The 25,987-nt window shown below is 43.3% G+C and overlaps 1 protein-coding gene across 1 annotated transcript in view; it reads left to right on the top strand.

Moving 5' to 3' along the window:
• fras1 (Fraser extracellular matrix complex subunit 1) overlaps positions 1 to 25,987 on the top strand; it is a 157,166-nt gene that overhangs the window by 103,971 nt on the left and 27,208 nt on the right. The window contains exons 30-44 of the mRNA XM_087176054.1: positions 4,121 to 4,237; positions 5,027 to 5,141; positions 7,205 to 7,342; positions 9,158 to 9,190; positions 10,647 to 10,778; positions 10,999 to 11,127; positions 12,272 to 12,519; positions 12,912 to 13,063; positions 14,516 to 14,678; positions 16,461 to 16,593; positions 20,344 to 20,534; positions 21,046 to 21,202; positions 24,231 to 24,494; positions 24,658 to 24,846; positions 25,456 to 25,575. Coding sequence (XP_087032180.1) covers positions 4,121 to 4,237; positions 5,027 to 5,141; positions 7,205 to 7,342; positions 9,158 to 9,190; positions 10,647 to 10,778; positions 10,999 to 11,127; positions 12,272 to 12,519; positions 12,912 to 13,063; positions 14,516 to 14,678; positions 16,461 to 16,593; positions 20,344 to 20,534; positions 21,046 to 21,202; positions 24,231 to 24,494; positions 24,658 to 24,846; positions 25,456 to 25,575 — 2,281 coding nt within the window. The remainder of the gene's footprint in view (positions 1 to 4,120; positions 4,238 to 5,026; positions 5,142 to 7,204; positions 7,343 to 9,157; positions 9,191 to 10,646; positions 10,779 to 10,998; positions 11,128 to 12,271; positions 12,520 to 12,911; positions 13,064 to 14,515; positions 14,679 to 16,460; positions 16,594 to 20,343; positions 20,535 to 21,045; positions 21,203 to 24,230; positions 24,495 to 24,657; positions 24,847 to 25,455; positions 25,576 to 25,987) is intronic.

Genomic DNA, 25,987 nt, shown 5'->3' on the forward strand with positions numbered 1-25,987 from the left:
CTCTCTCTATCTCTATCTCTCTCTCTCTCTGTCTCTCTCTCTCTCTCTCTTTCTCTCTCTCACTCTCACATTTTGGCTCCATCCATCAGAGCAAATGCGTTCCAATTACACAGTGCTGAATTCAAATTAAATTCTCAAGTGTCTTCATCATTTTGACGGGAATCAGGAAAAGCGGCGACGGAAAGTGACACCAGTCACAAACTGAAAGCGCTGGAAGCATTTTTCTGCTCCGTGCAGGAGGCGCTGATTTTACCGTCATGGTTTGTCAGGGTGCTATTAATGTCCCACTCTGCTTTTTATCGAAAATGTGAAAACTGACTGACTCGAGATTCACTCTGCTCCTGCGACTTGGAGTTGTGCAGCTTAACAGAAGCAGCGCCAGCGCAGGAATCTACACGTGCGTTTTCTCATGCGGCGACTTGTTCAGATGAGACGGGGATTTGTTTGCAGCTCACACCTAAAGTTTCACTTGGCTGTGCAGCTTTAGGCCGGTCAGAGCCTGTTGATTGTGTCCACTTCAGTGGGAGGACTGAAGGCGGGAAAGATCGTTTGTCCATCTGTGGTATTCGCAAATATTTCAACCATCTTTGTTTTTACGGTATAATTTTTAAACAGGTCACAGCCGCCGCCGGCCATGGCCATAACTCAAGAATTCACACAACACTTATGACACAACTTTACACAAATGTCTAATACAATAAAACAATGAAGTGAGGGCATTTTATATCCAAAAGGTCAAAGGTCAACTTCACTGTGACATCATAATGTTCTGCAAAACCACTCCTGGCTGTTATTTAACACTGTAACTCAGAAAGGGGAGATTGTGGCTGTATAATCTATAATATAACAGACCAAATGTATCCTTGTTGTGAGTTTGTATGTAGTCACTGTCATCGTTGTGTACCATGGAATTTGTGGACATTATACTAATATTTAAGCTTTTACTGTTTCTAATGTTTTAGCAAACCATCGCCAATTTACATATCAACTGAGAGCAAAATGTCCATATATTTTCAGGTGTTTTTGTGTTTATGTAATACCTCACTCTCTTTTTAACACTGGTTTTGTTTCCACCAACTACTGAGAGAAACATCTGGCTTTGTAGCTGCTGCATGTTCCGCAGCTTCTGTTATTCTGTTAGTCATTCAAGTCATTTCTAATATAAAAATAATAATTAGCGGCGCTCTAAGAACTGCATAGCACCTACCCTGGTTCTAAATCTAATACCACTTCTTCCCCTGACCGTGTATGTACAAGCAGCCGCGAAGCGAATCCACAAATAAGTGAATCAATTTTGGAAGCCGCACCGCGAAAACAAACACTGATGGCTCCAGATGGAAACGAGAGGAAACAATCTTAGAAAGCAATCAGCTGTTCTCAGAACTCATTTGACCTGATGTCAGTGAACGGGACGCAGCAGCCTCGTGGTTGTGTGACATGAGAGTTTAATTCGGGACCGTAGATGTGATCTTCGTCGACAAGGCAGGTGTGTTTGGATGTAAAAGTCTCGTCTAGTGCAGATTCGATGCAAGATTTATTAGCTTTCAAATCACACGTACACTATATGTCATTGTGTGTTGAATGGGATCAAGTGCATAATCAATAATTTACACCTTACAGCGCCACCTCCCCATAAATCCAGCTGACTCAGAACTGTCTCTGGTAGTAACACATTACTTGTGATGGGTGGCGCTGACTGCGGGGGTTCACACTGGTGTGAGATTATTTCTGACTGACAGAGCGGACTCCCTCCAAACGCCACAAGATGTGACGGGAACGGGAATGACGGCGGCAGACGTGACAAGCGCCCAACCTGCCGCTGTTGCTCGCGCATATCAGGACACAAAACTGTTTAGGGCTACGTATTGCGGGGAGCTTGAGAGGGAGAAATACCAGAGCACCAGTGACACAGTCTGATATGAAAGTTGGATTGGAAAATAGTTTGGTAATGCAGTGTGGGGGCAGAGAGGAGCGGAGCCAAAAATTCAAGTGTAGTTTCATTCCAGACGAGAGAGCGGGGGGGATTAAACTGATCCTGCCGCCTCCCCATCACTTATCAGCAATTCAATTAACATAATCTTAAATTCTAATTTGATTCTTTATAAGCGAGCAAAAAAGTACAGAAGTCAAAGGTCATAACCTCAGCCATGGGAGTGGAGAGTGACACGGCAGGAGAGAAGAAGAAGAAGAGGGTAAGAGAGGACAAGCTGTTTCTGTGGGGCTTGTTTTCTGTGACATGATGCTGCCAAAAACCTCTGATGGAGGAAGTTTCATCAGTCAACGAAGCGTCTGACTCGGACGAGAGAGACAGTCACCGTTTTCTTTTAACTGTGATCACGTTCATTATCTAGCCTTTAGAAAGGGAAATGAACAGCAGCTAAAGAATGTGTTTTTGCTGATTTCCACTGGTTCAGTTTCTCACTTGGCAGCTGTGATGTTGAAGCGCACTGTGTCGGTGTACGGTGACACCATGGTGCTAAATGTGGTTACAGGTGCAACAAAGCACAGCTGATGCACAGTTCACAGTTCAGTGAATCACTGCTTTTCAGCCCCATATTGTATAAAGTGAGATTTCCAACTCTTTTTTTTTGTTTGTTTGGTTATAGATCAGGTCTAGGTTCAAAGTATATAGGTATATTAATACTGTGAAAGTGTTAAATTCTTAGTCCACAGAAAAAAATGCACACAGCCTGTATTCAGAAACTGAGCCTTAAAATGAGCCATCAGGACTTCTGTAACTTTATGATGTCACAACAAAGCAGTCACTGCTCTCAGCCACGCCCACCTGGACCCACCATCCAATCCTTGCAGGATTTGGTTTCTCTGAGTGTTTTTACCTGAAATCTGATATATTTTTATTCCATCACTCGGAAAACAGTCGGCCAATCAGAGGAGAGAAGCTCAGAGCCTCCTCTGTTCTGATTGGCTTCCCAACCTGTTGTTACTAGAGCTCCAGAGAAAAGCCTGAGAGAGGAGATGTAAAACTACACTGAGATGGTTTTTGGTTCTTAAAACCACAACTATATCTTCTTATGGATCAACACTTCAAATAAAACACAGAAAAGTGTAAAAACGGGGCCTTTAAGTTGCTCTTTAGTTTGAACTCAAACCATAACTTCTTCCTAACATCATGTAGATAAAGTTTTCTAACCCACACTTTAACCTTTGCAGTGGCAGAGCATAAATCAGCATGAATCATACTGCATCAACTGCACAGATGACATGCATTTACGTTCAATACCTGTTAGACAACAGGTACTTGAAAGAAGAAAGGAAGTATTGTCCATTACCTGACTATTGATAATTGATTTTAAATTAAACTGGTGATACTAAAGTAACTTGCAGTACATATAGGATTTCCTAACCCATTCAAAGAGTGTAGATTTTTCCATGAGGATGTGAAGGCAACTGCAGCTGTGAGCAGGAGACAAACGCCTGCTCCGAGGGCGGTCGCCAGGCAGTGTTAAATAAAACAACAGACATGTTAGTGACAGAGGCTGCTGGGAGTTTGGAAAAGTGGAGGAAATTATCATTGTTTTCAATTTACTTCACGGGAAAGATCAGAACATCAGCATGAGGTGCACGTTCACGCACGGCTGTCCACTGCTGTCGACACACTGAGATCTTAGAAAGTGTAGATGCTTTAATGACCCAACGCTGGTCTCAGATTGGTTCCTAAACATGGTCAGCTGAGCAATGAGATCATTACCCTGAATTTCACTCAAGCAGACACCTCCTGCATTAATATCCTCGTGGTGCGGACGATGATTTATGGAAAGGAACGGATTGGGGCTCTGTGGTTCGTCCCTGCAGCACAGGCTGATGTTGTCACAGTTATTGGACTGCAGCTGTACATCCGTTGTATCTTACTTCTGCAGGAGCCTCTCATCGGCTCCGTCACTCAGAAATAAATGCACAACACACACCAGCCAGTTTGAGGACGAAAAAAAACAAAAAAAACAAGACATTTATTGAGATAATGTCCAATCTGCAGATTAAGACGTCAGACTTCAAGATAAGAGTCTGCAGTGAGTCTTGGAGGCAGATGAGGGAGGAGGGGGGAATGTCTAGGTGTGTCGGCTGTATTTTTCCATAAGATAAAAGTTTTGTGTGTCTGCAGGTTTCTACAGAGGCAGCTCCAGCCACACAGAGCGACGCCCAGACCTTCACCATCGGAGTCCTGCCTCAGATCCCAGGGTTCCCCCAGCTGGCCCCCGACTGCGACCTACAGATCACGGTGAGGGATTAAACAAAGTGGTAAACTAGACGGAAACCTCGACTTGTATATAGTAGTGAAAGCATGTTCTGCTAAACAATAGGTTGTATGGGGAGCAGTTTAACATCTTTATTTGGAGCATTATTTTTCTCTTCAGTGTAACCCACCACTGTCCAACTGCACTGACTATAAATATGAAAGATAAATGTCTAGCATTAATTAATAAAGTATCAATAAATAAATCGTCCAATTTGCCAATAATTGCAACAGTCAAAGGCTAAAAGTTAAGAAGGAAATATTTTTTATAACATACTGAATGTACATTGTAACCACAGACAGTAGTGTTAACATATACGTTAACAAACATATATTAAACACACATTGTAGGAATAGAAAGGTAAAACATAAACCTTGACTTCAACAGCAGGCAGATAAACTTACATCTATCGATTAAAGTCTAATGGATCACTCTGTAACTGATTCAAGCTCTGAGACCGGACGACCTAATTCCTTTGGCGTAGGTGATTCCTTCGCTTGCAGCAGGTTTTGGTCCTGAACACAGATTTCATGGTGTCTGAGTGTTGTGTATTTTGAAAACCTTATTTCCAAAGTTCAGTTTTGCTGCGTTTCACGCTCCCATGGTTCCATTGTCACTGTGAACTTTTCACAGTTTCCTTGAAACGTCCTCCTTCAAAACCAAAAGTGGGAACCCTGTTGGCAGTCGTTGTGCGGTTTGTTGTCTCTGTGTGTGTGTGTGTGTGTGTGTGTGTGTGTGTGTGTGTGTGTGTGTGTGTGTGTGTGTGTGTGCAGGCTCTGGAGGATCGGGTGACGGAGATAACGCCTTCAGCTCTCTCCTTCGTCGACTCTGAGACTCCCAGCGAGAAGCTCATCTACAACATCACCAAACCCCTGCTGCCAGGACAAGGTCAGTTTCACACACACACACACACACACACACACACACACACACACACACACTGGGGCTTTCCTTCATAATATAGAAAAGATTAAAAGGATTAAAATCTAAGTTTTGTCTGTGGGTAAGAGTCTTTTAATAATCTCAGTGACGGAGCCCTGAGCTTTTTGATTCCCGACTCCGACCTTAAGCAGCGTGGGAGAAGTTAATGCATCAAGTTTTACTGTTCCTTATTAATTATCACTTAAGCGCCCATGAGCAAGGCACTGTAATTGACAGTTCAGGGAGAAAGTGGGAAACTTCTTGCGAAGAAAGAGTTTAAATCTACAAAATCTTCTCCTGGATAAATGAAAATAAGTTTAAGAAAAGAGAAATGATGATGTTAAATTCTTGTCATTGTCTTAATGCCGTGCTCAAGGGTTTAGCTTTTCCCAGCAGAGACGCTGGCAAAACCTTTTGCTAATGAGCCCGATTCAGTCACCAGATTATTTAATTAGCAGCGTTCAGTTTGCTCTTTTACTAAAATGAGTGTGAGCTTAATGTGCTGTTTAGATGTGGAGTCATTAATTTCAGCTTTGGACCATCTGACAGACAGGTGTATCATTTCCAGCTCTCTGTGTAATGAAAGGCGAAAAACGGTTCACAATGGGTCGTATTCATCCGCTAATGGACCAACAAATTTGTGTTGATGAGGAGGAGGAGGAGGAGGAGGAGGAGGCTGAAACATTTTTCATGTGTTTTTTTTTTTATTTTCAAATGTCAGATTTGACCCTTGCAGCATCCAGATTGTTTTTAATATGAAATGTTAATGTGGGTTAGATTTAGATGTGTTACTGCTGAGGGAGTCTGTACGAATCGATGAAAAGAAATAGCTTTATAAATCCTTCTGCAGGACAAACGCATGAAGTGAGAGGATCTACACAAACATTTCCCAGAAGCAAGGCTGTTCAGGAGCGAGACCTTATTGGTTGAAGTAAACCGTAGTGGTCGGGACCAGATTTTTTTTCTTTTTTACCACAAGGTGGCTGCTTCAAAGTCATAACACTAATTAAAAAGGAGCAGAGCCTTCGAATGCAGGAAAGTGAGAGAATGTAATGTGCTCAGTATTTGCACAGATCGCGTTCCCTGATTCGCAGAAGAACAGCCCGAGTTGGCAGCTAAACTGGAAACCAGACTGTCTGGTAATCTGTGCACGTTTTCAGCATATGAAATTTTCACGTCTACGCCTCCACGCCGGCGACAGCCAGAAGCCGGAAGCGTTGTGTTCTCAGGGGTTGACCCTCCCTCCGTCCGTCCGTCCGTCCGTCCCATTTATTGTGAGGAATCTCTTTCAAATTTTGCACAAACATTCACTGGGACTCAAGGATCAGCTGATTCGAATTTGGTGGTCAAAGGTCGAATGTCAAGGTCACAAAAGGTGACCTCACAAAAACACATTTTTGGCCATAGCGCATGACACATTTTAACACAAATGTTCTTAACAGGATGAAATGATGAAGTTGATGACATTTTATTTCCAAAGCGTCAGAGGTCAACTTCACTGTGACATCATAATGCTCTGCTAAAACACTTCTGGTCATTATTGAATGCTGTAACTCACGAAGGGAAGATTGTGACCATAGTTTCTTGCAACGTTGCTGATTGGCGGAGGGATACAACCGTGAGGTTGTGGCTCTAGTTCTGCATTCAACAGGTTCCCCCTCTCCAGATAAACCAGATAAACAGTGTAGCTAACGAGCTAACATGGGTAGGTTAGGTCTTAGTATAGGTCAGATCAGCTAATCTACTGAAGATTTAAGTACTATGGCATCAGCTACTATGAAATTAATAATAATCTTTTCCCACTGTCTCTCTCACTGTGCGTAGCTTCAGTGAAGCACTAACTAACCAGCTCCACCTCCCGAGCGTCACTGAGCTGCTGAGATTACTTCTCCCTCCAGATTAGCTTTGCCTCTGAGGAATATTTTCCAGATCTTATTTTCCAGTGGAAGACAGAAGCAGGAGATATTCCCACAGCGGGACTAAATTAAATCTCTTCCTGTGCTGTGTGGTTTTTGTTTGTTGTATTTCAGGGGTGATTGAACATCGGGACAGACCGTACGCAGCAGTGAGCCACTTCACCCAGGCCGACGTCAACAACGGCAAGATGGTTTACAGACCGCCACAGGCTCCCTCACACCTGCAGGAGCTCTACCAGTACTCCTTCATCGGTGAGATACGCACACTCATGCTCACGCTCTTTGATTTCAGATTCATACATTTTGAAAATCAAATATAATCGATGTTGAACGGCCGCAGTGGCCAGGTTTTATTTCTGGACCTGTTTCGGCCGAGCGGCCACGTATTGATCCTCAGCTGCAGCAGTGTGCCGTCGCCCACCGCAAGCACTTTCTGTGGAAACAAAACAAGTAATCCCAGCCTCTCAACACTGTATTAGGTTCCTGCTTTTACCACATACAGCTAGTGCACTGGCCATGGTGTGTTATTTTCACATGATTGACTATTCATAGAGCTGCTGCAGATCCTCAAATCACATGACTGGATGTGTCACCGTAAGTCAGTTGCTGCACTGATTTTACATGTCGGGGTCAATTTAGCAGGCAGAGGGAGAATGACTCAGCTCTTTATATCACTTTTTCTCAACTCTGAGAAAAGTACTGAAGTTGAGTAATCTTAGCTGTGGAGGTGGGAAAGGTGAGGGTTTACTGAAGGACACTGTCTGATGTGTGTCCCAATAATTGCTCGCCACGTCCGCCTGCCTCATGTACCAATTAATTTCAATTAGGAGAGTGAGAGTGTTTTCAGCAAATAGAAGTATTAATAAGTAAAATGTTTCTTCAATTATAAATTAAATAAGCTGTATTCAGTTCACCATTTTTACATAAAGTTAGAGTGGCTTAAAACATAGAAACAATTGTCAATATGAACTAATGCAATGCATGCTGGGTACGCTTCAGTCTTAATCATTGATTTTGAAGAAGTTGTTTATTCACAAGTCTCACAACTAAATTGCGACACTGTAATACCCTAAATATCAGTGTTGTGCCATCAACAGTAAATACAGGTGGATGTAGCGTCCGTGTTGTCACCCACAGCTTTCACACATACACACACACAGTGAGCTGCTTCGCTGTCGCCATCTTGGCAGTACCCGACTCCGCCCCTAACTCCCAGCTTATCCAAAAATCTGTTTGCAGCAGTTTGTGTACTGGGCTGTAAACATGTTTATTTCTGCTGTAACATGGGAGTCAATGGGGATTGACTCGCTCTTAGAGCCAGACTCTAGTGGTCGTTAGAGGAACTGCAGTTTTAGCACTTTGATGCTTGGCTCGCTGAAAACAGAGGTGCTGATCCTTGATGAATTTACCCCACATCACAGGGTCAGAAACACCGGAGAAAGTGTCTGACATCCTGTTACTCCTAGACAGATCCTCCACAGGTGTAATATTTTCTCTTGCAGACAACTCTTATCTCGGGGCCTCATATTTTAATACATAAAATGAAATCTGTACAAGTGATAGGATCTTGTCCGCTCTTTATCACTATGTGAATTCTCGCCAAAGTTTGGGGAACTTTTTGCATAGTCATATGTCATATGTCATAGTCAGTCATATATTCCCTCATCAAGCTATCAACAATAAACACATGATGCATATTCGAACAGGAGGAGTGGAGTTGAACTGTTTTAAAAAAAAAAAAAAAACAATCTTTAGGGCATTGTGAGACATTTTCAAAAGGAAATCTTTCATCCATTTTTTCCAAGAGACACACAGTCCAAAAGATAATCCATAAATCCAAGATCAAAGCCGACTTTAGTTTCTCTTAATCTGGGTTTGTGGAGCTCCAGTGGAAAAGCTTTGCATCAGTAAATCGCTGCCTCCTGAGTTTTACGCATTAAAACTTCATCTGCTCACTTTTTATGTTCACTTCCGACACCCTGTCAGCGCGGCGTAAATCCACTGTTTTCCACGTTTATCACCTCACGGCTTTGACAGTCTGCTCTTGTTTTTTGTTTTTTGTTTCAGGTTTACCGGAGTCACTGAGCGTCTATTTCACAGGTAAATACTCGCTTTTCCTCTGCCTCTTCTCCTCTCCTTCTCTTCCCTCCATCTTCCTCACCTCCGTCTCCACCCGTTAACATATTCCTCTTCTTTTCCTCCATCCATCTCTTTCTCTAACTGGCATATTTGTCTTCTAACCTCAGTCACTCTCCTGTTTTTGCTCTTCCTCTCTGTCCTCGGCTTCCCCCTGCTCCCTCCTTTCCTGTCCTCCTTTGTTGTCTGCACTTCCCACCATTTCTTCCATCTTTCTCTCACTTCCTCTCCTGCCTTGATCTCTCCTTCTATGTTCTTGATTTCTTTTCATCCTCCTCCTTTTAATCTTCACCCAAAAACTTCCCCTCTCTTCCCCTCCCTTTGGATCCTCTGCTTTTCAGTTTTTTCTCCTCTTTTCTCTATTTTTCTTTTTATCTTTCCTCTGCTTTTATATTCAGCTCCTCCCCATTTTTCCCCTCTTCTTCTCCACCCTAAATCTCTCTCCTGTACTTATTTTCATCAATGCCGCTCTCCTCTACACCTCTGTCGCTTTGCTCTTTGTTGCTTTCATCAGTTCCACACTGATCCGACTCGACTATATCTTCAGATTCTCTGTGATTCTCTGCTCCGCCTCTTTTACCTTTAACCTGCAGATAAAACCAAGTCTCCCCCGTTTCCTGCATGTCTGACGGAGCGCTGCTGCTCTCCATCCTCCTTTTAGGGTCATTGATGTGAAAAAGTCTTCGTCCAACCTTGCCTCTTATTGTGAAAATCCACATTCTGCTCATCGCAAAATAAGGAGAGAAAATATTTTCAAACTAATTCCCTCCTTTTTTAACATTCAAATTATTCAACAGAAAGAAACAGGAAGTGCACATTTAGATCTCACAATCTCGCTATAATAAACTGTGATACAAATAATCTCACTCACATCTTTTCTTTTTCTGAATGTGATAATTGGCTTGTTGTAGTTTCTCAGTTTTATTTCAGATAATGTGTGAATGTGAAGTGACAAATGGAGCTGATAAAACAGTTAACAGCCCCCCCCCCATAAAAAAAAAACATTTGATTAGCATAACGAGTTTCCACCTGAATTCCTGATGAAATGTCTCGGCTGTTTGGTTTATTTATTTTTTAATTACAGCCCCCGTGATCACATGTTATTGTTGTTGTTTCTTTTTCTTATTAATAATCTGGTATGTGAAGAGTCATCACAAGGAAGCTGATTACGTTTCATTCTTTAAAAATATTCCTCAGAAAGGGAGCAGGGGAGATAATTACCCTCAGAGGTGTGTGTGTTTGCTTTAGCAAGACTTTTCTTATCTCGTTAATTTTCTTGCTTTTCTCTGTGTGTGTTTGTCTTTTCATGTTTTTGTCTGTTTGTTTGTTTATTTGTTTGTTTGTTTGTTTGTTTGTTTGTTTGTTTGTTTGTTTGTTTGTTTGTTTGTTTGATTGTTTGTGTGCGTGCGTTGTGTCTCAGTGTCAGACGGTGAACACACCACGCCGGAGATGGACTTTGCCGTCCTGCTGCTGTCGAACCACCAGCAGCCGCCGGTGTTCCAGGTTCTGGATCCGCTGCTGGAGGTCAGCTTGGGAGGACAGGCTGCCATAGGTAACACACACGCACACACACGAACACACACACACACACACACACACACACGCACACACACACAAGTACACAATACTAATTTCTGATAAGAGAGCCTCTAACCCCCTGGTGAAGCGGTCCAGTAAGTGACGAAGTTGTGTGTGTGTGTGTGTGTGTGTGTGTGTGTGTGTGTGTGTGTGTTTGTGTGTGTGTGTGTGTGTGTTTGTGTGTGTGTGTGCAGGCGGTCAGCAGCTGGCCGTAAGCGACGCTGACACGGCTCCAGATGAGCTGGAGTTTGAGCTGGTGGAAGCTCCCATCCACGGAGAGCTCATTAAGACTGATGGCAACACACACACCAGCATGACCAGCGGTGAGAGGATACACACTCACTCACACACACACACACACACACACACACACGTAACACAGACATCTGAAAAGTTGTTAACGTCACAACTGCCGGCTAAACACAACACAGGTCCAATATTTTCCTCTTCTTCTGTGTTTTATTTAAAGTGTTGATCCATAAGAACCAAAAACCATCTCAGTGTAGTTTTACATCTCCTCTCTCAGGCTTCTCTTTGGAGCTCTAGTAACAACAGGTCGGTGAGCCAATCAGAAGAGAGGAGGCTCTGAGCCTCTCTTCTGATTGGCTGACTGTTTTTTGAGTGATGGAATAAAGATATATCAGATTTGAGGTAAAACACTCAGAGAAACCAAATCCTGTAAAGGTTTGGATGGTGGGTCCAGGTGGGCGGGGCTTGGTGACTGCTTTGTTGTTACAGGAAGACGGCTGGTTTCGAGGCCTTTAGACTGGATGGGACCTTTGAGAGCTCAGAAAGAGCTTCTCTCTTTTGAGAGATTCTGAACACTGGAGGATGACAATTGTTTTTGATTCTGTTTGTTTTGGACATAAAATTTAATAGGTTTCATATGCTGCAAAAATATTTTAACACCTTGCTCCACTTCCACACTTTCATGAAACTGTGTTCAAACTTTAGACATAGATTCAATTTTGCTCTTGCCATTTCTCCACCAATGAAAACTTCACTTCACTTGATTGACCATCTACGCTCTACACACTGTACTACGTGCACGGTATATGGAGCCCCTACCCACACACTGTTGTGTTCTATCACTGCATTTATGCCGTCAACCTTTTATAGCTCATGAAGCAGAGGTCCACTGTAAATGTGAATTTCATTTTTACATTGTAATCTGTAAAGCTGCAAATGATTCAAATCAAAAGGCACTTGAAAATAGCGTTTAGCTAATAGGTTTCAAGAGGACACGCATGCATGTGGCTGTTAAAGCTCATATTAGTTTTATTGCTGGCTGTTATATTCTTACATTGAGTTGAATTGCAATGGACAGAAAATGAGAGCAAGCAGTTCATGAAGACATGAAACCTGCAAATTGATGAACACAATCAGCAGTTACACAGATGAGTGAACACATGGAAACGTGCGAATAACCTCATCAATAGACGAAAACCGACTCCTCCGTCTCTTCAGGTGACATCTTCACCTTCAGCGACATCACCCGCAACGTCCTGCTGTACCGACACGCCGGCCTCTCCGCCCGGGACGATGCCATCACCTTCTCAGTTAGCGACGGCATCTCCATGGCGACCACAGTGGTGCAGGTGTCGGTGCTGGGAGCCGGGGGCGACGGACCGCAGCGTGACCCGGCGGCCACGCTGTCGCTGGAAGTGGGCGAGAAGAGCAGCACCGTGATCAGACGCTCGCACCTGGCTTACACCGTGAGTGACACCGCATGTGTTCCGGGTTAAAAAGCTTTGTGAGGATACTTTTGAAAGACATTTTGAATCTGGTGAGTTAGTCAAGTTTAGGTTTAGACTCCCGTAGTATGATGAAAAGTGGTACGTGTGTTTTCGAATGCATCACGTTGTGTGTGTATTGTGAGGATTTGTATATTTATGGTCAAAATTAATACTGAATATTAGTAGGAATTCAAGGAGAGGCTTCAACAAATAAACTTTTATTGCCATGTGCGAAACAAGAGAAGAGAGAATCGTTCGCCCCGTCGTGATGTCATCATATTTGAAAAGTGGGGTGAGACTGTTTGGTAGTATAGGAGGAGGAGAAGAAGATCTGCATGCGGCGTGAACCGTTCTGTGTTTGTCGATCGTAGGACGACCCCTCCCCTGACGACCAGATCCGGATCCAGTTGGTGTCGGTGCCGATGTACGGCATCCTGACCAGGAGCCAGTCCCAGCAGGAGCACCAGGAGCTGAGGGAGTACTCCTCCTTCACCATGGAGGACATCAACAAGCACAGGATCAGGTAGGAGGGACCCGAAGAGTTCTTCACATCAAAATCCTTTTTTTTTTTTTGTATTTCAAATGGCCAACCCAAAAAAAACCACACACAGTCCACCGTGATGTGAGGTATTCTCAGCTTCGAGGTAGGAGAGTCTCAAACTTGCTATAATTGCCCAGAAGAATAACCCTTGGCTCCAGCTCAGGGTTTTAGTTTCCCGTGATGGTTTAAATGCTTCTTCAGAGGCTTATAAAAACAGAACATCAGCATAAAACCTGCAGCTACTAACCAAAAATGACTTTCAAAAACCCTCAGCCGTTTCCAAAAGGCCGTCGTTATGTAAAGCAATAAAAGTTCAGGAGGTTTCAAGGGAGAGAAGAGAGGGAATTAGCACCTTTTTTAGTTCTACAATAAAAAAAAATAAAAGAAATGTTCAAAGGGTTCTGCTAACAGCTCCCTCATGGCGACAACTTTTTTAGGAACTAGAAGTAGGAAAATGTTTAAAAAGAAAATAAAATAAGGGGCTTTATTTAGCATTGATCCAGTGTGTAATATTATGAATCCATAGAGGAGTGTAGAACCCTTCAACGGAAATTAAAACATGAAAAACCACTTACGCTGAAGTCAAGAGATTGTTGCAGGATAAGAGCAATATGTTCTTGGTTAGCGGAGCTGCCCGACAGGATCCGTGAGCTTTTAATAAAGCAGCAGGTTTTTTTTTTCTCTTCACGCTACAGCCATAGTTGTGATCAATTTCTCTGATTGCAGTTCGAGTCGGTTGGGATCATCTTCCCCTCGGCATCATGAGCAGAAGAGGAAGCGGCGATAGCTTCAAACTAATATTTCTTCTCGCAAGATGAGCGCTCGGCAGACATTAACGCCACCGAAATCCCAGCAAGAAAACAAAGTAATTAGCAGGAAATAATTCAGTAGCCGTCTCCCCCCCCCCCCATTACGTTCAGTGACTCAGCCTGTTGGCATAAGCAAGCCCAATTAGCGTCACTCTGATAATACCTTCAAGAGGTAGTGAAGCCCCCCCCTGTGAGAGGCAGCTAAAATGAAATATAAATATTCACATGCTAACTGCTTCATTTCCATGATGCAGGCTCTGATTAGCTTCAGCGCAGGACGATCTCCGGGGGCAATCTGCAAATCGCCTGTATCAGTTTCGTCTCTGCGGCGCCGGCTCGCACAAATAAGAGCCGGGAATTGTTTTATGAGAATTAAATGGGATTAGAGAAGATTATACTGGTATGGATTTCAATTTTATTAGTGCTTTGCAGAGATTACCAGCTCTGTATCGCTGTGGGAGGGCTAACGCAGAGCTCTCCTAAGTGTTCTATTAATCCAAGAGGAGACACATAAACAGATATTTATTTATTCATCAAAAGAGAATTGTTGTATCAGACAAATTAGTTAGGTACCGTACACTAGAAAAGTTCGGAGAATAAATCTAACCCACATCTCCGTCTGCAGGTACATCACTTCCCTAGAGACGGGCAGTCAGCCGGTTACAGACATCTTCCACTTTGTTGTCTACGACGGAGACAACAACCGCCTCGACAATCAGATGTGCACCATCACCATCACCTCCGCGCCCAGACAGCCGCCGGCGGTGACTGTCCGCAGCGGCATCAAGGTAGTCACACACTTACTACACACACATTCTGCAGGCAGAGGGGCCATTGTAAAATCTACAGTCCTGCCTGCTCTTGAGTGTGGGGATCTCGAGTATATATTTACGCTGGAGTGGGGGGTTTCCTCCACGTACTTCGACTTCCTCCCACAGGTTAATCAGCAACTCTAAATTACCTGTAGGTGTGAATGCGAGCGTGAATGGTTGTTTGTCTCTGCGTGTCAGACCCTCGTCCAAATTTAAGTTTGGGTTGGCTCCCGCCCCTTGAGGATAAGCGGTATGGATAATGAATGAAGGTCATGGGACAACTTCATTTTAGCTGTAACTCTTGTTCACAAAATTGGATTTCAAAAACTGTGCTGCATACAAATGGAATAAGCTCCAAAAAATACCAAGTAACATTCTCTTATTTCACAATCTCATTTACAATCACATGCTTTCCTTAGATGTGAAAATGTAAATGTCTGATTTTAATTCCCATGATTTATAGTAGTATTAGAGGTCCCGATCTCAATGAGACTACCTGTTTAAACAAAAGACTTAATAATAATTTACACATTTAAAATATTCTTTGATGTTAAATTGTACATTAACCTTCAAACACACGCAGGCCCAGTTCTAAAAAATAATCCTGATACATTAAAAAATCACTCGCTGCTCATGAGAGACTGAAACGAAGCGGAAAGAAACATCAGACGCCGTCACATCTAGTCCCTGAGTCTGTGTCCGAGCAACCTCATCAGTAAACAGTTAACCGTTTCCTTCCCTCTGCCCGGTTGGGGGATTTCCTGTCACTCCTTGCTCATCAAAACATCCACTGGATGTTTTCCTCACCTCAGTAAACGACAGCTCGTGTCTTTGTTTTTTCTCCACCGTTGCATTCAAATGGTGAACAACGTAATGAAGTGGAGAAACAGACAGACAGACAACACAACACTTTCAGAGAGAATCCTGAAACTGCAGCGGCTGCGAATACCTGGTGGAGGAGGGGAGAACCGTGTTGTCAGAACTAATGAAGGTTACGCTGGTATTCTCTGTGGAGCATCCGTCAGGGAATCCTTGTTTTAGCACCGCAGAACCGCCGCTCCTGAAACACACGAAGACAAATCTCTACGGTCTGTGTTTGAAATCTCCTGCAGTTAGCCAGGAGGCCTTAAGAGAAGGGGGGGGGGGGGGGGGGGGGGGGCGCACATTCTTTTTCTCAAAGTACAGTAGGAAGTGGGATTTTTCCAGCGGTTACACCTGATAACAGTTTGATTTGTTTTGGGAAATTAAAAAGAACATAATAAACGTAGGAGCGGCTCTGAGAGTACGCACCTCGTGGCACTCTGTAATTTACCAGCTTTATTGGTCCTTAAAACTTCCTCTTAGGATTTGGAAGAAAAAGTCTGTAATTTCAGGATTTCCCATAAATACTGGATGAAAAAAAATAAAGAAAAATATAGTTGTTAAAGTTGTGTTGTCAGTTTTGATCTGTTCACCAAATCTCTCGTCAGCTCAGCTCGAGGTCAGTGGAATATCCTGAAGGTCGTTTGACAACAAATAAACAAACAGTAGAGTCAGATTCATACATCAGGTCTGATTTATTGATGTAGAGATGTTAGAGAGGTGTAGTGGTTTTCAGAAGCTTTACAGTAATGTTCTGATCTTTACCCACTGAGATACATTAGGAATGTACAATATGAAAATAACATATAGTAACCACCTGATTAAAAAGAGAGCTATGACTTGCTAATTAAATCCTCCACATGTTTAAATTTTTTTGTTATTTTCTTCACCATCAAGGTCCAGGAAGGCGGGCGTGTGCAGCTGTCGACCAATCACATCATAGTGTCAGACCTTGACACACCTGGGAAGGACCTGCTGGTCTGGCTCGTCAGTCCTCCTAAATACGGATTCATTGAAAACACCAACAGAGGTGAGAACTACCTGCGTTACCTGGAAATGAGTTTCAGATCTGTGGAGTTCGAACACTGCTGCAGAAGTGAAGTGATTCTGCTCATTTAGGGTAAAAAAAACCCAAAACAAACATGTATGAATACAAATACATATGATGTTTATTCATTTACATTGCCACTCCTCCGTCACTTAGAATCATTTTCACATTTCTATTTAGTGACACTCATGCACACACACACACGTTGCCGGTTTAATTCCCCGCGGTGCTGGTGCCATCTGTCACAGCGTGATTATGTTGTGGATTAGCACTGCCAGATAGCCGGCTACAGATGGAGCAATTGTTGATGTCCCAATTTTGACGGCATGCTTGCTCAACCGCTGCTGTACTTTTCTTCTGTCCCCGAGAGGAAGCGTTTGGAAAAATGAGAAAAAAGAAAAAAGAAAAGGTGAGACGAGTTGAAAAGGAACCGATCACCACCGGGGGGAAATTGTGTCACTGCGAGAGCAGGTTCGAATTCAAAAATCAAATAAAAGACTTGGATACAGACGCAGATGGCAAAGAGAGCACAAAATACACACAGTAAAATAAAACATTTGCCGTTTAATGAGGTCAAACAGTATAAACAAACAGTCCATGTTATGAGCCACGCGCAATACAAAACTGCACTGTTCAGCTCCATATTTCTGAGGTGTGAACAGAATAATAATTATAATAATAATAAAAGAACAGAAGTCAAGTTTACAAGGCTGCCGTTGCAACATGGCTCACTCTCCCAAGCTTTCGCCCGCATCTCTTGGTCTTCATTGCTCTCTTAGTCGAAGTTCCCCACCCAGATCACAACCAGACCGACTCCATTACAAGCGAGTTTTGCTCGGTTCTAATGGAGTTGGTGAAGTTAGAGATTGGACATAGAGTTATAAAGCAACTTAACTTTGTTACAGCTTGAATACATCACCCTTCAATTAAACATTTAAAAAAAGCATTAAAACCCAAACACACACCATCAGCATTCAGTGTTAAGTTATGCTTATGCTATTATAGCAATTTCCATGGTCAAGAATAAACTTTGATACACAAACAAATTCAAATTTGCTGTTTGTAGGTTTGTTAGCTTGTTTGTTAGCAACATTTTTAACTTCATGGGAGGTATTTGTAAGTTTCGGTAGTGCTACATAGCCAGTGCTAGCATTAACAGCTGTTTACTTACCAGTCTAGAAGAAACGTTTCCAGAGGTGGAAAGCAACGCCAGTGTTAACTCTCTCTACTAAAGTTAGCACGCTAACCAGCTAGCCCCGGCCCGTCTCATCACTTTCCGATAGCGACTCACTGTAGCCTCCTATCTACTCTGAAGATGTAGCGCTGCTCAGAGGATGTGCTGTAGCCTTTAGTATTATAAAGATAAACAACCACCGCCTGCTCACTGCGAGAAAACACGTTCGTCGGCAGAGAAAAAACGTACAAATAGCCCCTGAAATGTTTGAAAACCAAACAACAGAAAATCATTATACTGAGCTGAAATGTAAAGTCTCACCTTTCTTTAAAAAAAAAAAAAAGAAAGAAAGAAGTGAAGCCATAGTAATGCTAATTATCTTCTACCATATTAATTGCAAGAAAGATTTATCTGCAGATTTAATGAAGGATAAACGCATGGAGGCAGATGTGTATAACGTCTGCAGCTGTAGATAAGCAGCTGGCACCTCTCTCTTGTCTCCCCGCGTCCCCGCCGACTGTCCTTGGTTGCCGCTGCAGCAGAGGGACAGTCGTTGGTATTCAGCAAAGTCGGGTGTGAGCTGATAGAATTGCTGCTGTCGCCGGGGCACATGGGAGGTCAGCCGGTGTCACAGTCGGTGCGCATCGCCTGTTTCCCCTCAACAAAACCAACACGCGCGGGCTTTGTGTTGATCTAAACACAGGAGGTAGTCACCCACATGTCAGTGCCGTGCATTTGCATGATTGCATTAAAGTTATTCCAGTGTACGCACAGTATACTGAATAACATACACACCTACACACACACAGACAGTATTTATATGCAAACTGGCTTCTACCAGAGCATTATGCATTTACATTTGTATGACAAGCACAGAGGCAGAGACGCATGCAGGGACGCAGTAAAGACGCTCGCCAACATTATGCATTTTAATTTTTATAGCTGCTGCAGAAGCATTGGCACATAATGGTGCATATTTGCATAATAAAATAATAGACCGAGGTGTTAGCGGTGTCGCTCAGTCGGCCCATCCACGTGTTTATAACTTTAGTCCACAGTGAGCCATTTTGGTACCAACAGATTTTGAATACCGATGTGTTTAGTCAAGGCATTACATTTACCTGTATAGCCTTAAATTACACGTTTGCTTCAGGCGGTTGTATAAACTATACAACGTATAAGACCCTCAACCCTTCTGTTCATATTTTGGATGAGAAACAGCAGTATGTGTCAGCTGTTTGTTCCGTACAGGCCTTCAGTACTGTCAAGTAAGAAAACAGCCTGAAGAACAGCTAGTGGCGCTTTAAAGTTCTTAATAAATGATCTGTCACTCATTCGTTTATATACAGTCTCCTAATTGCTGCTTACATTCATACAGACTTGACTATACTTAATTGGTTACAGTCTGTTAGCTTCCAAAATTACTTTCCTCTTCAAGGATGAGATAATTACTGAGCATCCATAGGTTTTAAATATCTTTAATACAAAGCTTCCCAGTTGTATGTTCCTTTAAAGCAACTGTAAACTTAAAGTTGAAAGTCTCGGAGATCTGTGGAGGTGTGAGATGAAGTTATTATCTTTCACCATGAACTGCCAGAGTGGCTTGGATTAATATTTCAGCCTGCTCCCTATCTGTTGAACTCGTGTCTCAGAACAACTAATTTCCTGTTGTTTACCCATATATACTCTCACATACCTTCATTAGTCTTGTTCAGGCGGAGATAGACAGAGATTTCAGAGGCATTACATCTCTGTAGCGGCTCTGAAATCAGCAGATACCACCTTTAAGAACAGAAAAAAAAAAAAAAAAAAAAAGGATGCTGCCAAAATGCATTTCTCTGGTGGCTGCAGGTGATTTCCCATCCTGATCACGATTCTGCAATGGTTCCTGCTCAGATAAGAGACTCCCTTCTCTCACCTTATAACAGTCAGACGATGGAGATGTGATGTGATTTACCATTGTGACTGAAACACACACACACACACACACACACACACACACAGGGATGTACACAACAGCTATTCCCTGCAGAGCCCTGACTCAACTCGCTGTGGAGCCATCCATCTTCTGTGACAGCGATGCTCACACTTTGTCTCAAACTTCAGAGATTTCGGGGATGGTTTTGTACATTCATGGCCACTCTCCGCTGATGTCACGAGTGTCATTAACGGCCCGAGTGGAGAAATGTAGGGAACTGTAAAAGTCTCTTGGTCCATCTATCCTACGCCCCAAACTGCCAGGCAGTTCTGACTAAAGTGACATAAAAAGGCTGTTTAGGGACAGAAAGATGAGTTTTGCTGCCGTTCCATCTGTCAGATGTCATAAGCGATGGCCTGGTAACTGGTCACCGGAGAGGCACACATCTTCTGCGTTACAGTATTGTAAATATTGCAGTGTACACGGAGAATTTCATCGTAAAAGTAGCAACGTAACAGTGACAGAAGCCATGCAAACTTATGCAGTTTGAATCTGAAAGCAATACAGGATTAAACAAGATCAACTTCCGCAGCAGCAGCTTCTGGTAATGATTTCTAACACCTGTCCTCCTGTCCTCCAGGAGGCTCGGTTGGCGGCTCGCGGGTCGTCACACCCGATGTGCCATTTTCCGTGGAGGACTTGACATCCGACCACATCTTCTACGTCCAGGACGGCCAGCACGAAGCTCAGGCAGAGCGGGACGTCTTCAGCTTCTACATCAGCGACGGACACAGTCAGACGGAGGCTTTCAACGTGGAAATCGACATCCAGGTAACATAGTGACTTTTTACAGCTGCTCTGTGACATCAGTGAAAGTTTGAGCTGTCTTAAGTTCAGATGGAACGAGATGAAGCGAGACATTACAGCCGCGTGCTCCATCAGTAATGTGAAGATGGACAGTCACACACAGCAGCTCTTTTTCTTAAACCACCGAGCTTGATTTGTGCTCAACTGTCCATTTTACTTTATCTCCAACCTAAACAAACTCAGCATCTCAATCCATCACACGGGCCTGTTTTAAGTCTTGAGTTGAATTGATGAGGCTGTCGGTGAGCTGTTAAGTGTGTGTGTTTGCACGTGAGCTGTATGCATACGGTACAGTATGGGTGTGTTTGTTTATGTGGAGAATCTCTCTCTTTTGCTCTAATCTCTCGGTGAAAAGAAATGCAAGCAATAATGTATGTTTTTTTTTTTGTTTTTTTTATGCAAAACATCCATGTGACTGCAGGAGTCTCTAAGTATGTCAGTATCTTAGAAAGCGTTTTCGATTTTGCTCCTGCAGCAGAGCAAAGAGGACCGCCGGCCGGTGGTGTCGGTCAGCAGCATCCATGTGGAGGAAAACTCCGGAGTGGTCATCACCAACTCGTCTCTCAGCGTCCACGACCAGGACACACCGGAGAACGAGATCCTCATAACCATCATCAGGATCCCTTCCTATGGTGCGCACTGATAACAGCACACACACAAACACACACACACACACACTTACACCTACATTTAAAAATGTAATCCTCCTTGTTTGCTGGCATATTATTTTCACGACCGGTGCACAATGAATCTTGGGATAGTTTGGACCACGAATGATCCACCCATTGGCGCCTTCGTTGCCATGACGGCCTCATCTTGAGGAGCCTTCGAAAGGGGGACAGCCTTGTCGCAAAGGTGCTGGGATGCAATCTGTCTTCAAGTGCAGCTTCCGAAGGTTACGGCCCCTGAACTGGGGACACAGCTATAGTCTATCCTTGATATGAAGGGGGTGGACAAACCTTTCCCCACAATACAATATAACGTGACATCACTAAAAAGACCAATAAGTTTAATCAAAACAGTTTAAATATAAGAAGGATTTATTGTAGAGTGTAGGAATCTTTTCATTACTGTTTTTAAAGAGGTGCCATAAATAAAATAGTGTGTAAAAATAAAGACACTGTTGGTTTCAAAACACTGAGAGATGAACAAGGAAAAAAAGGCTTTTATTCCCATTGGTTTGTGTGACATCATAATTTGAAATATAACGGAGCTGTCAGATGATACAGAGGTGCTTTAAAAGCAGATTCTCATGTATATTTACATGCATACAGAAACAGCATAAACATTATGTAAATACATGGGCAGCCTGTATATTAGCATATATACACACACACACACACACACACACATACACACACATAAATACATATTTACACATACACACAATCTAATAAACAGTATAGAGTTATTCTGAGGAGTGTCCAGCATTTTGATAGTAAATAGTTCTGAACATGGTAGAGATCAACACACACACACACACACACACACACACACACACACACACTTGTAAACACATTACTCTCACTTCCAACGCACAAGCACTTTAAAACAAGACAAACACACCGGCCCCACCGCTGCAGCGCCGCAGGATGACTGCAGCCATTCCTCACACCCTCTCAGCACACGACGCGGCGACACACACTCGGATCAAGTGACCTCCAAACACTCTGTGTCTCAAATTGAGTTTTCTCTCCTGCCTGCCAAGGCCTGGTGGACTAAAAGAAATTGCCTCACGAAAAAAAAATCATTTTCACAGGATGAAAATATATTCCTGATCCAGCAATATGTCACCTTAGCCAATTTTACAGAAGTTTACAGAATCAGGACGTGGGGGAGAAATTCAGCAAAGAACATGAAAAGTCATTTTGGAATAATGTCAAAGGAGAGACAAAACTTTTTAAGTGCTTGTTTGAAATTGATGTTTCATGATTGTTAAAGGTGCCATGTTTTACACTTTTCCTGTGTGTTGATCCATAACAAGACATGTTTGTGGTGAGCCAATCAGCAGAGAGGAGGCTCTGATCCTCTGAGTGATGGAATAAAAATACAGCAGATTTCAGGTGAAACACTCAGAGAAACCAAATCCTGCAAGTGTTGGATGGTGGGTCCAGGTGGGCGGGGCTTGGGGCGTGGCTAAGAGTGGTGACTGCTTTGTGGACCTTTTATAATGTGGTGAAGTTGACGAGGAATTTCACCTCACAAAACACCTCTGTTGTTACATGAAATTAGAAGCAGTGGCCTTGATGACAGCGCTGAAAAATCCGGTTCAGCAGACAACCCTCATGAATTATTCCAACAAAAAATGTTGATTTAGCATTTGCTGGGTGTTATTTTCAACCCCGCCACCCTCTCTAATTTGTTCTCCGCCCTGCCAGACACCTGCTCTGGGACGTTCTTCATAACAGAACCCCCCCTTCCCTCCACTCCCTCCCCAAGTAAAAGCACCATAAAGCAGCTGGTGAAACTGAGTGTACCACCGCCATAAAACCAGTGGCGTGTACAGCTGATGGGACAGAGAGCAGGAGAGGAGTGATTTCATACAGGACAATGAGTCCCAGGCAGCTCGTCTTTTTAACAGACTGCCTCTCCACTGTCCTGTCACACACACACACACACACACACACACACACACACACAGATGTGCACAGATTTATCAGAGAGACCCTATCTAACATAACAAAGACTTCAGGAAGCTTCAACAATCCAGCACACAGACACACACACACACGCGCACGCAAGCACGCACACACACACACACACACACACACACACAGACAGACACACAAGTTACCTCAGGCTATCAAAAAAAATGAAAAGTGATAGAAATTACAGTCTACAGTACAAACCATTTTGTGACTTCGTGATGTTACAACAAAGCAGTTACCGCTCTCAGCTCATGCTCCAAGCCCTGCCCACCTGGACCCACCATCCAACCCTGCAGGATTTGTTTTCCCCTTAGTGTTTGATCACTCAGGACCAGAGCCTCCTCTCTTCTGATTGGCTCACCGACCTGTTGTCACTAGAGCTCCAGAGAGAAGCCTGAGAGAGGAGATGTAACTTGGAGGCCGAGGGGTTAAAGTGCTAGTGATGACCTGCGACTTTGTGTCCGGTTGGGGACCCTCGTTACATGACATGATATTCAATCTCTCTCTCTCACCTTATTTCCTGTTATCTCTCTGCTGCCTCTGTCTAATAAAGGCAATAAATACCAGCAGATATCAGGCAACATAAACTGTTTAGTTTTGTTTTATCGATTCGCGGCGTTAAAACTCTTCAATCGGCTCAGAATCTGTTTCAAATGGTTGTGGAAACATTATACTGCAAAGAATGTGTGTGTGTGTGTGTGTGTGTGTGTGTCCTCTCATTCTGCTCCAGGATTTAGGCTGAAATCCCATTTAAACCTGGACTTTGATTTAAAAGTGGTGTAATTTAGTGGAATCTAAAAAGTCTCATTAACTTCTACAAAGACCTTTTCTGGTCTTTCATGTCCCGCATGAAAAAACCAAACGTCCTCCATTTGAGTGAGATAATCACAGTATTTAACCAGATGCAGTTTAAGGTGCGTCTTTACTCAGCTACTATTAAACCTGTGCACACATTCACCCACCTTCAGCAGCTTCAAAAATCAGAGCTCCGTTAATCTCTTATTTCCCTCAGGGAAGCTCCGCAGACGACAGTTCTACTCTCAGCCCCTGGAGAACGGCCGGGTCCTCACGCAGGGCTCCACCTTCACCTACCAGGACATCCTGGACCAGCTGCTGGTTTACACGCCTGAAATCGTCAGCGGGGGTGCAGACGAAATGGCCTTCACCCTCACGGACGGCATCCATACGCACACTGGCCGCCTGGAGTTCACCATGGACGTCAGGAAGAGCGAAGGACCCAGACTGACCGTCAACAGAGGCCTGCAGCTTCCTGCCGGTGAGAGTCTTGAATTGAAAGAAAGATCCATCGAAACTCAACAACAACAAGATGCTTAAATATCAAATAAAAGAACATTATGTATGATTGTGGTTGCGAGTAGTTGCTCTTTCAGGGAGGATAATCTGAGATAAAGGCTTCAGAGTTCTCCGATTTGTTTCAGGGTCTTCGTCTAAGATCACGGAGCAGAACCTGAAGGGCACAGACATGGACTCGGACAGCCTGAAGCTCAGGTACATCCTGACCAAAGACCTGCCAGCCGGCAAACTTCAGCTGAGCAGGAGCGAACGTGTGGAGAAGGTTTCTGTCAAGGGTCCCGTTCAGAGCTTCACGCAGGAGGACGTCAACAAAGGTGCCGGCTTGTTTTCTAAATGTTTCGCTCCACGCTCGTCTTTGTTCTATTTATACAGATGTCACCACTGTTTTGGCAACCACCTGCTTTTTACTTTGTCTAACTCTGATGAGGTTTTTTTGCTTTATCCTTGAAAAAGTGTTTGTTTTGTTCTTTGAATCTCTTTCCATGCATAGAATCTTTTCTGACAATAACTGGCAGGTTTTGAGGAAGAACAACAAACATCACTAAACGAACTGCAATAACCTCAGTAATTGTTTTTATAAATACACAAGACCCACGTTAGTTATGGATGCCAGCTTCCATCTCAAACCAGTGCTGTTGTTAGTGCTTTAAAAAACACATTTCCCATAAATCCACCTGCTACATGAGGATGTTGTGTCTTCATTCAAAGGTTTTGTGTCCGAAGTGATTTTTAACTTCCTCCTCCTCCAACAACAGTCCCTCTGACAGCTTTAATGGTCTTATTGGTTGCAATAATTGTGCTAATATCTGCAGTTTAATATGACAATAGTTTATTGATGTGTAACAGCTTAGATTTTTCCCAGCTGTTTTTGTCCACGCTGTTCACGGGTCGATTTAACGCCGACTGCTTGTCTGTTTTTGCAGGTTTGCTGCAGTACAGCCACGAGAAGGGAGAGAAGGGAGGCAGCCTGTTTTTCAAGTTCAACCTGGTTGATCCAGAGGGCAACAAACTGATCGACCAGTCCTTCTTCATCAGTGTGCTCGGTAGGGTTTCCTCCATCCCCTGTTACCTGCAGCACTAAAATAAAGGCTGAAGGGTTCTTTCATTTGGTGAAGAGAAAGCAATTACTACAGATCTATCCCTCTCTCCCGCATGCTTACTGATGTGCCGGTGCGCCTCGGACACATCCTGAATACGAACTGTGTAGAGCCACTTTCTGTACAAGCCACTGTAGGTAATTTTCTCACCCTCATTTATTGAAGTGGGATTTATGTCCAACCCACTTTGACAGCTGGTTAATTTTGCCTTCAAACATTTTTTCTCTCAGAAGCCTCCGTCCACTCTTTGTGCGTTAAACCAACAGGTGCGTTTGTTCCGTTGAAGTAAAATGAGGTTGAACTACAATTAACTTTTATTGCAAAGGCAAAGATTATGGAAACCTGTGAACTCATGCTA

Source organism: Seriola lalandi, unplaced genomic scaffold, assembly GCF_002814215.2.
Source record: "Seriola lalandi dorsalis isolate HSWRI2012SDOR001 ecotype SW California unplaced genomic scaffold, Sedor1 jcf7180002054524, whole genome shotgun sequence".
Lineage (NCBI taxonomy): Eukaryota > Metazoa > Chordata > Actinopteri > Carangiformes > Carangidae > Seriola > Seriola lalandi.